The following is an 11,902-nucleotide window of genomic DNA, read 5'->3' as shown; positions in this document are numbered from 1 at the left end:
AAGAGAAATCAGGAAAGGCTTCACAGAGTTGGTGACCTTGAGCTGGGTCTTAAAAGAGCAGCAGGTGGACACCCCCGAACAAGGGAGGAAAGGGTGTTTCGGGAAGAGGAGACTGTGGACAGAAGGCATGGGAACTAGAAACAGACACAACAGCCATCCCTTGAGACTACCTGAAACATGGGCAATGTCTGGAAGACAGGTTAAGGAGTCGGTAACTGAATTTGCATATTCTTTCCTCTCCTATAGAAGGCAAGCTCTTAAGGGTAGAAATCATAACTTATTCTTCAAAATGTGGGGGGTATGCCTACTTTGGAATGATAATTTGCTTTTAGCTTTTGTGCACACATGAAAATTCATAACCAGAGTAAATGATTTCTCCCTTTAACTCTCTTCCTTATCATTCTCATGGCTTCAGTTCAGTTCCTCTTCTTTCCTGTCTCTTTATGCCAGTCCCCTCCTTATAGATACTCCAATCTTTTTCTCTTTTACAGTCTCCAAACTACATACAGCCAGTTCAAAGATAATTATGATCTTATCATTTTCCCAACTTAAAAAAATTATTACCTATGGGAAAATAACACAAAACAAACAACATTTAAAAAAAATCTCAACGTGGGCATACAAAGCTTTATTCAATAGAGTATCAACCAGGCTTTCCTGCCCCTCCTCCCCCAATCCCCCACCTCAGGCTCTCTACATGGCTGCCATCTCACTCACACAATGTGCAGTTCATTTTCACCCCTTCGTTCAAGCTGTTCACTTTGCTAGGAATGCCCTATCTTCTCTGCCTGGCAAACTCTTATTTATCCTTCAAAGCTCAGTCAAGTTCTATAATAAGCTCCTCTGCCATTGCACATACATCACTCCTTCCTCAAGGTTCTCATAACATGGGTATGAATTAGAGCCTAATGGGTATGAATTTGATATACGAATTTAAATAAGCAAGAAATACCTCATTTGTTCATTTTCTTTAAATCTACTTGTAGTAGTTAGGATTTAGCTCCAGTTGTGTGTAATAGTGACCCCAAATAACAGTAACTTAAATAAGACAAATATTTTTCTCCTTTACATAAAAATATGAATTTGGCTGGTAAAACAGCTCCAAATTCCACTGGGTTCCAGTCTGCTTCCAGCTTTCTGCTTCACCTCCTTCTAAGATGTGGCCTCATCTTCTTGGATTGAGAGGAATAAAGGACATACCCTACTCCCCTTTTAAGGTCATCTCTCTTAAATTACATACATCACTATCCTTCATATCCCATGACCAGAAAGTAGGCATGTGGCCACAGCTAGCTTCAATGAGGGTTGGGAAATGCAATCTTTATTTGGAGTAGCTATGTAAAGAAATCAGGGATTCTAACATTGTAAAAGAAGAAAACAGATGCTTCAGGACCACTGATAGCCTCTACGTCATCAAATGATTCTGCTTCTGAGATTCCATCCTACCTGGCTCTGGGAAAAAATTCAATCAGTCATTATTGGGTGTCCCTTTCCCCCTCCCAATTTGTGCAAAGGTTCCTGGGATATAGCAGATACAGAGATGTAGATATATAGTTTGATATTAAACACTGCTCTAAGCATCTTACATGAATTACCTTATTTAACCCTCACAAAAACCCTATGAGGTAAGAATTATTATTTCCTTATTTTAGAGATGAGAAAGCTGAGGCAGAGAGAGGTAACACCTAGACAAAAGGAAAGCCCATCCTGTCATCGGTCATCTGTCCCCACAGGTTATGGGTGAGAGGCCCATGTCCCAGATCTCAAGGTCCCTTCAAGTCTAGTGCTTTGTTTCTTCCTGATATGTGTGGGTACTGATATCTTTAGCAAGATGGGGAGCCTTTAATCGAGGGATTGTCATCCCCTCTGGACTCAGGTTCTCCCTCTTGTTAGGTTCTCTGGCAAGATCCCTGGACCTCTCTCTTCCCCACAACAAAACTGAAATAATCTACCCTCTGCAGCCTTCTCAAGAATACTTTCTGGCTCCCTTGCCCTTCAAACAATCTCTTTAATTTAATTTGTGTAACCCTGTAGAGCTCATTGACTCAGGCTATTTCTGCTTCTTGCCCTGCCAAAATCCCAGAAGCAAAGATTAACAAAGCCTGGCCTCCTACTTGAAATAGGAGGGGGAGGGAAAACACAGAGGGCAAAACCAAAACAAATCTCAAACAATTTTCTGCACATGCTCTGTCATAGCACTTGTCTTGAATCTCAGTGAGTTGAGAATATGCCGGAGTCCCCAGCTCTGCTGACAGCAGCTAACTCAAGGACAGAACTGGCGTCTTATGATCTTCCTGCTTACACTGCCTAACGAAGTGTGTAGCAAAGCCCTCAGTAAATGTTTCTGTAATATTGTTGAACGAAGATTTCTGTAAGCATTTCTGAAAGCTTTGCTGAAAGGATTTTCACAACAATGATAGGTCTGTTTTATAATCTATATTTTAATCACTTCTCAGAATCCAGAAGCCAAATGAGGTGTCATCCCCTCCCACTACTTCTGCAGCCATTCCTTCAGCAGTACCCCAAGCCCAGCATGTGGTGGCCCAGCCCAGTGTGTCAACCATTCAGCAGGTACAAGGGTCTAAGTGAAACACAAGCGCCATGGATTGTGACAGGCAGGCACTGTGACCATGACCATCTTGTATGGCATGATCATGTTCTCCTCTGTTGCAACTTCACAATGACCTTGGGCAACACACTCCTATAGTCATGATAATCACTTTGTACTTCTGATGTATGATATCAGTAGTTCCCCTGGCTTTGGGAACATATTCTCTAACTTCATAGGCAAATTTCATAGCAAAAGAAACTCTACATATTAGTCTCTGATATTCCAGCTTTATGAAGAGCATTGACTACATATACAATGAGCTGCCAGCTCTCACACTGGCCCAAGACACTCTGCATCATGAAACTCACTTTCATAGAGCTATTAAAAAAAAAAAATTCTACTTTCTAAGATAGAGCAACCATGAAATTAATTTTTAGAAAACCTCAAAGTCTCTCATCCTTCAAGTTAACAATGATGATGATGATGATGATGATAAGAGTGATGCTTATTGTAAAAACATTTTAAAAATACAGAAAGTATGTTAAGTAAAAACTTTAGTCAAGGTTCGACTCCTCTGCCCCCACTCTTCAGAGGTACCTCCTATTAATAATTTCTAGCAGATAGTTCCAGGCATTTTCTATGCATATCTATAAATGTATATTATGCATATACTTTAAAAATATGAAATCATACTAATATAAACATACTTGTAATGTGTTATTTGATATATTTAAATATAAATATTGATGTATATAAAGATCTACAACCTTTAAAAAAAATTTTAAAGTACTTATCTGACCCATTTAGTAATGCAGAGGGGTCACATTTTAGTTCTAAGTCAGTAGTTTTAAAACTGATCTGTGGAGCCTCAGGGGTCTATGGAACCTCTTCAGGGGGTTAGGGTTCATTACATAGCTCTATATGTGAGGGGGTGGGGATGGCCAGCACGTATTTACGGCCACCATGACCTAGAAAGAAATACAATCAGTTCAGCATGAAATTTCATGTCTGCAATTCATAGACTTAGAAAACGTCAGTCTTTGGTTTTAGATTAATTTCATACACCAAATTCTTTAGCTGCGTTATACCTATCTATCATCTGTCTACCTACCTATCTGATAATCCCAGTGACAATGAATCTATTGTTGGTTCCCTTCTAACAGTGTCAGAGCCCTCCCAACTATCTGCAAGGATTGGATGGAAAACCTATCATTGCAGCTCCTGTGTTTACAAAGGTAATCAAAATATAACTTCTTTCTGTCATGGCTTTAAACACACCACAATACCCAAACAAAGTTGTAGGATTCAAAATTCACTGATTTTATCTCAGGATTTTGGTCTCTTATAAGTACAGGATTAGGATTTGGGTTTTTGTGGTAGCTGTTACCATGTCGCTCCAAGTTGCGGATTTCTAATATGAGTTTGTATAATAAGGGAAAGGTCATCCCCACTCATCACATTGATCTCTATGGCCATCCTATTGCTTTCAAACACAGTAGCCACACCTAGGGGTCAGGTGATACACTTCTAGGCACATACTATCCAAGGGCTTCTCTGGATGTCTTTGGTGTTCAAGGAGATGGAGTTACATGCTCTTAAGAAGCTTAATACAAAGCCTCACTCTAGAACAAAGAGCTTTCTTTTTCTAATCCATGGTATCAACTACTGTGGTGGCATCAAATTCTGAGTCTTATAATCTTTGTATTTAGAACTGGAAATTTTACTCAGGCACTTTCATTTACAAATGAAAAAACCAAGGGAGGGCCAGGGAGATTAAACAATGTATCCAATGTCACAGAACTAGCAAGTGGCCGAATCAGGACTAGAAACAAGTTGTCCCAATTCTGTCTACTGTTCTTTCCTTTATATAACATAGACTTAGTTTATATGTTGCCCAGGACAATAAACTCAAAGGTGCGAAACTGAGTCATGTTGGATTTGTTTTGGTATTATGAAAACCACATGGATGGAGTCTATGCCTGGATTTACACTTTATTGTTTGTATGAATACCAAACTTAAGCCCAAAGAAATTTTATCCACTCAGAAGTATGATTTAGAGGAATGGTTCTTAATCAGGGTTAATTTTGTCCCTCGAAGGACATTTGGCAATGTCTGGAGACATTTTTTTGATTTTCACAACAGGGGGCTGGCATCCAGAGATACTGTTAAACATCCTGGAATACACGGGATGACAGCCCCCTGCAAAAAAGAATTATCCAGCCCAAACTGTCAATTAGTCCTGGGGCTGAGAAATCATGCTATAGAGCAAAATGGCAAAAAAAAAAAAAGTCTTTTCCAATGAGTACTGATCCTAAAAGAATTGCTAAATTCACAACTTCCACAGGAACATCCATTTTAGCGACGTTCCACCATATCAGCTCATCCAAGATGGTTTTCCAAAATCAAGCAGAGTCCAAGAGTGAGACATGTATATCCATAACTGTATCAGGTTGGCAAATATTCTTATGTGAAACAAGATGCCTCTCAATTTTTCAGGTTTGTTTCTTGTAACCGCTTTCGGAATTTAAGTTTTGCTATTCTCAAAGACTTGAAGTAGGAAAGCAACATGTCGTGATTTGGTGAATACCAGACTTGGATGAAGAGTTATAAGTGGACCTGTGTGTGTGCGCGCACGGGCGCGTGCGTGTGTGTGTAATGTAGCTAACAGAGCTACCCCTAAGTGTCTCCTAGTTCACTGCTAAGTCACCTAGCCTTAAAACAGAGCTTTAAATGCCGAGAAATCAGGACACTCTAATTTGTCGTGCCTATTTGTCACACCCTTTGTCAGGCAATGCTGACTCTTCAAAGGCAACTAAATCACAGAATAATTTATACCCAGTCCCAAACTGACATCTCCTCCACTCGTCTCCTCAACACCATCTGCCCAGCTAGACAGCAAAGAGGTGTCCTTATCTCCCTCCACACTTTCAAATATTTTTGGATGCTCTGTCTTCCCTGCATCTACATCACCTGGTACATGCCTCTGGTACAACATTTAGCACAATAATAAAGATGTTTAGTTTTCTGTCTCTCCCAAGAGCCTTGAAGGCTATCTCTAATATCTACATAGGAGTCCATAATGGTTATAATAGGTCCAAAGCCATTTTTATTATTCTGAAAAGCCTAATAGGACTTTAAAACCTATTCTTTACATTTAATTTTCATGGACTGGTTCGCCTCAAGTTTCGCTGCTTTTGTGTGGTGACTGATTACCTCCCTCTAATTAGATGCTCTGATTTGCAGATACATATATGCCTTTGATAAATAAAAATGGGGAAAAGAATTAGTCATTAGTATGTGTTGTTAATTTGATAAATCTCCAAAAATATTAGATCTATGGTGGGAAAACAGTCCCTAGTACAGGGACTCAAACTCTGGTGAGGCTTTCTCAGCCCTCGGGAAGTGTGCTTTTGCCTCCATAAACGGGATCAGGGTTGTTCAGACGTAGGGCACTAGCATAGGCTGTGGCTCAGATTCCAGAGGGACTTATCAGCAATGCTGTGCTTGCATTAGTTTCCATGAGTGAGGGTAGGATTGAGGTCATCGTCACTGCCAGTGACATTAGAAAATTTCTGAGTCAGAGCCACTGATGGTGGTAATCACGTGGCATAGGCCTTGATCACTGATCACTGGCTTATGTTTGTTCAGGTTATTCCTTGCTCTGTTTACTTCTTTAGGGACTTCTGGCATTCCAATCCCTATGACTCACTTTCTATACTGCCCAACAAAGCATTTCTCTGCCAATAATGGCAAGAAGCCATTTTTTTTGAAAGCAACGATTAGAGAGCAGAGTTTTATTTAACTCCTTGTACCTGCTTTGGTGATAGGGAAGTACTGGTATTATCTTCTTTTTAAAGAAGGTTAAAATGAAAATGAGGGTTGCCCAGCAAAACAGTGGTAGAGTTTGAAAGAAGCCTGGGGTCCCATGTGCTAATTCACTGCTCTACCTATAGAGGATACCTATATTTTAAAAATATTTTATGGAGGTAGACTATCCTCCATCCTCTATACAGTATCAAAAACTTTCACTCTGTTTATGGGGGGAAAACAGTGCTCACACTCCTTGAGTGTGAAGGGAGGTAGATGATCAAATTAGAATCTTACTCCTATCACTGTTCCCACTCCAACAGCAGCTGCTCTGGCAGGCTTTCAAGGCTGCAGCCCTGGCTCCAGCTGCTTCAGCAGTAATTTGAAGAGGGCAAGGGGGCAGGGGAAGTGAGAATTTGAGGAACGGCACTTCATTATATAATAGCTGAGGCAGGAAACCCTGAAATGACAGGTACAGTGGTTGGCTCTAGATTCCTGAAGATTACATGGGCCCCTCTCCACAACCTGACAATTCCAGAGACTCCTCTGACTCAACTGTTGTACTGGGCACCTGTGACAATATAGGGGCAAAAAGGTCTTCAATCAAACGGTTCTTTATCAGTGAAAACTGCTGTGGTACAACTCCAGTCTAAAAGTACTATAACATTCACTTCCAGCATCTCCCAAGGTGCAATAATAGCAACTGGATTTAAAAAAAGAATAAAGTGACAATATGAACCTTATAGCTGACATCTTTTAACCAACAAGGGAGATGCTTTTCTCAAGGATGTCCCTGCATTATATCTGTGGGTATAGGTCTACTAAGCAGGAACTGTGTCCTTTCAACTCACATTTACAGCACCTGGCACAGAGCTTGGCACAAAGTGGGAACATAGTTATATTTATTCTGTGGTGAACTGCTTCCATTTCAGCTAAGAAGGAATTACTGCTTTTATCACTTTGTGGCTTCAGAGTCTTGTTAGGAGTAGAGAAAAAATCCAATGTCAAATGGCCGTGGAAGACATGCTTCTCAAGTCTCTGTGTTGTCAAGTCATCCTACAAAGAATGTCTTCCTGGATGGTCAGTATGGTGATGACACACAAGACAGATTTGCACTTTGGATACTGTTTACTGCAGGAGGTTGCAGACCTTTCATTATAGGGACTTCAGTTCAGATCCATAATTCCTAGTTAAAATTAACTTAATCTTTGCTAGTCGGGGAATGTTTCATGTCTTATTCATCTTCAGTGAAGTCAAGATAAATATGATCAAGTCTTACACAATGTGCCATTAGTAACAGCCTAAGACCTACTGCTGTGTTGAACATGGCCCCATCTAAACTATGTTCAAATGGTGTAACTGGTTTGGACCGGATGTGCAACAATGTGAGCCGATTTCTTCTTGTGAGACTTTTGTAGAAAAGCACAGTTTTCAGCAATAACAACTATCATTGTCCTTCAAATTATGACCTTCAACAACCTTTTCTAAGTGCCTTGTAAGATGACCCCTGGCAACTCCTTTACTGAGTATTGACGATGTGTCACACTGGAATGAGCTTCCATCTCATATCACAGTCCCTTAGCTGGCATATTCTAGGACTATAGTATCTCAGGTATCTGGCTGGACTCTCCAATAGAACACAGGTCTTGGCCTTCAATTTCAAGTGAATAATTACAACCAACTAATGTTGGTCTCAACTGTAACATATTCTCTCAAGGAGGTCCTTTTGCAAACAGGACCTTGGTGTAACCTCTGCAGATTGAGAATTGGTTCACATATCTGAACCTCAAGCCATGTCAGAATGTAGACTGACCTCATTCTGCTTACATCTATTATTTATTTATTTATTTATTTATTTTTGCGGTACGCGGGCCTCTCACTGTCGTGGCCTCTCCCGTTGCGGAGCACAGGCTCCGGACGCGCAGGCTCAGCGGCCATGGCTCACGAGTAGCCGCTCTGCGGCATGTGGGATCCTCCCGGACCGGGGCACGAACCCGTGTCCCCTGCATCGGCAGGCGGACTCTCAACCACTGCGCCACCAGGGAAGCCCTACATCCATTTTTAAAATGTGCCATATTTTATTCATTCGATCCCTTCTGCCACCACCACTTTTTTTTGCTTTGGTTTTCTAATTTGCCTCAAGAAGGAACGAAACTCCATTATGTATGAATCCCAGGGAGATGTATGACTGCCATTAAAGTTTTCAATATGCCCCCAAAACTACCATCTTAGCACAGAATTTGCTCAGATGTCAGGGTGGAGGGCATATTCACCAGCTTGCCAGGAGCACCCAAGACTCACTGATGCTCCCTGCTTACTGAGAACATTCCATTCGTGTCACTAGAAGCTATTGTTTGGGGGTAGACAAGGAATAACCAGGTTTTTAATCCTTATTACTTCAGAAACCACTCTGTGAAAATCACATCCTGAATTCCTTCAGCAAACAAATTTGGGAACGCAAAAAAAGAACAAAACACTAACTCTGAACTATAGCGCCCCCTGGCCGTCACAATATCAACTGACACATCCTTCTGAGGTAAAAGTCTCTTATTACAGCTAAAGCCACGTGGTTAAACCCACCCCAGTATTCCTAAGATAAACGCCATAAATATGATAGGTCTAAGCACAAAATATCATATATTGTTAAGAGCTATAAACAATCTCAAGATATTTATAAGAGTAAATGACAAAAACAAAAAAACTACTGGCCTTCCCCTTCTCCAAAGCAAGAGCCAATATTTCCTAAATACAGACCCCAAAACTGTAATAATGGGAAAGCCTTGCAGCATTTGTTGCTGACAGAGCTTGTAGAGAAAGTTAATCATAACCTTTCCATGTTTATCATCTTTAGGCCTATATTAAAAATAAAAATGTGCCCACATATATGCCAAAGGAGCATTTCATAATCAAATGAAGTACCAACTACACAGACGAATGTGTGACTTTAAGCTCACAAATCATGAGTGAAAGACAAGTTGTGAAAGGAAAATGTGAGTTCCATTCTCCCATAGCGTCTATTATAGAATATACCGATATTTTACAATGGAAAGTGATTTTTGTGAACTTTTTTGGGGGGGAAGCATGAAAGAGCATTTAACAACGCCTTCACAAAATTATGACATATTTTACCATGACCTAAGACTCCACATGTGACTATGATTTTATAGAGATTGTCATTGTTTACCTCCCTCAACAGACATTGAGGCTATCCTATAAAGAACACATAAGGAAAAGAAAATAGCAAAACAAACGTCAATCTCCAGGACTACAGAAAGTAGGCAAGGCAAAGCCAAGAAAATAGTCACTTACTTAGGCCACAGAGATAGTCCACCTTGTGGAACAGTCTGGTGTGGAAAAAAATACATTACTCCCACACTAAATACACCTAGTAGATATTCACTGCAGATTTTTTAAACTGTTATTATTTCTGAAAACCAAACTCTACTTGGGCATTTTCTTAAAGGAAGCAGAATTACTTTACCAAATATTAGTATTTTTGCAAACCCTCAAAATGTTTCACCTAGTATTCAATAAATTTTTCTGGCACTGCAACAGAGAGGAAAAGGAAGAAGCTAGTGAGGAAAAAGCTTCCTATGCACTCAGATGATTCTGTCTTCAAAAACAGATTCAGGGACTTCCCTGGTGGCCCAGTGGTTGGGAATCCGCCTGCCAATGCAGGGGACACAGGTTCGAGCCCTGGTCCGGGAAGATCCCACATGCCGCAGAACAACTGGGCCCGTGTACCACAACTACTGAGCCCATGCTCTGGAGCCCACGGGCCACAACTACTGAGCCCACATGCCACAACTACTGGAGCCCGTGCTCCGCAACAAGAGAAGTCACCGCAGTGAGAAGCCCGCGCACCACAGTGAAGAATAGCCCCGGCTCGCCGCAACTAGAGAGAGCCTGTGCGCAGCAAGGAAGACCCAATGCAGCCAAAAATAAATTAATTAATTAATTTTTAAAAAAAGATTCAATGTATATCCACAGAATTGAAGCTGCTGGAAATGTACAAGATTTGGAGAAAATCCAAATATGAAGGCAATGGTATCTTTTTCGAAAATTCAGCACTGGGAGTAGATCCCAAAAATATATACTTTTTGGTTCTAACAATATTCTTCTCATTACAGATGTTACAAAATTTATCAGCCTCTGAGGGTCAGCTAGTTGTCTTTGAATGCAGAGTAAAAGGAGCTCCATCTCCTAAAGTTGAGTGGTATAGAGAAGGGACCTTGATAGAAGATTCTCCAGATTTTAGAATTTTACAGAAAAGTAAGTTGGTGCTTTAAAATTATTTTTCTGATAATTTTTATAGATTTATTGTATACATTTATTTTTATAACTTTTAACAACTAATTAAAATGTAATAAAAAGAATAAAATTAAAAACACTTATACTCCACCAAACTAAACCCTACTAATATTTTGGTATATATTCTCCAAAAATTTTTCCATGCATATATTTTCTTTAAATAAAAATAATTTTTTTTTTGTAAATTGATTTTTCACTCAACATTTCATGAACATCTTTCCATATTAATAAACACAGAACTTTTTTACTTTTAAAAATAAGTTGATACAATCAATTTCATATTTACTTAATCTCCTATTGTTGAAAATGCAGATTGTCCACAAAGTTTTACTATTAGAAACTATATTTCAAAGCTTGTTAACAGAGAAGATCTTTGTGAATATCTATGAATAAATCTGAGTACTAGAATTGCTACTGTAAATTTACATTTTTTAGGCTTTTAATATAAACCATCAAAATGCCATCCAAAAAGTTTGAACTAAATTTAGGATGATTATATAATTGATCATCTAACCTGGGACACCTTGGGGAGTAACAAAGGGTGCTAGTAATCATTACACAGAGATCCCAGGAATAAACCAGATCATCCCAGTTGAACTGGGACACATGCTGTTTCAGTTACATTCTACTACAACCAGCAAACATATGGGAACTTCTTTTGTCTTATACCTTCAATATCAATGGGTATTAAACATTTTTAAATCTTCACTAATTTTATAGGTGCCTAATGGGAATACTTGTTTTAATCTTCTCTTCACTAATGAGATATGGAAAGGAACTTTTTTCTCCTATTTATTGGGTCTTTGAATTTACTTTAAAATTACCTATTATATCCTTTGTTCATTGTTTATTGAGGTTTTACTCTTTTTATTGTAAGAATTATTTATATATCCAAGTGGTTAATTCTTCTTTTCTTGTCATGCAGTGCTTTCACCTTGACCCATTTCAGTCGTAAAATATGTTGAAAATTATTTGCTTCTTGGTTACTTTGTTTCTGCCTATCACAAAATAGATATACGAATCAAACTACCATCAGATTTAACAATGATATGTTCTGAATAGCAGCAGCAATGATATATTCCGAATACCATTTAAGCTGAGGCAAAAAACCTCCACTAGTTCTATCAGTGTAGAACAATGTAACTAAATTCAACAACTATTCCTTGAGTGCCTGCAATTCTATAAACCTTAGTTGAGCACCTGTTTTCAGTACCAAGCGGACTCCTTCAGGA

The 11,902-nt window shown here is 39.3% G+C and overlaps 1 protein-coding gene across 4 annotated transcripts in view; it reads left to right on the top strand.

Annotated features, from left to right (window-relative positions):
* MYPN (myopalladin) overlaps nucleotides 1-11,902 on the top strand; it is an 82,394-nt gene that overhangs the window by 32,425 nt on the left and 38,067 nt on the right. For all 4 annotated transcript variants that reach the window (XM_007456469.1, XM_007456468.1, XM_007456470.1 and 1 more), the window contains 3 exons: nucleotides 2,457-2,571; nucleotides 3,715-3,786; nucleotides 10,490-10,631. In XM_007456469.1, coding sequence (XP_007456531.1) covers nucleotides 2,457-2,571; nucleotides 3,715-3,786; nucleotides 10,490-10,631 — 329 coding nt within the window. The remainder of the gene's footprint in view (nucleotides 1-2,456; nucleotides 2,572-3,714; nucleotides 3,787-10,489; nucleotides 10,632-11,902) is intronic.

The sequence above is a fragment of the Lipotes vexillifer genome, unplaced genomic scaffold, assembly GCF_000442215.2.
Source record: "Lipotes vexillifer unplaced genomic scaffold, Lipotes_vexillifer_v1.1 scaffold520, whole genome shotgun sequence".
Classification (NCBI taxonomy): Eukaryota; Metazoa; Chordata; class Mammalia; order Artiodactyla; family Lipotidae; genus Lipotes; species Lipotes vexillifer.
The sequence above is the reverse complement of the archived record's forward strand: the minus strand, read 5'-3'. Positions and strand labels throughout refer to the sequence as shown.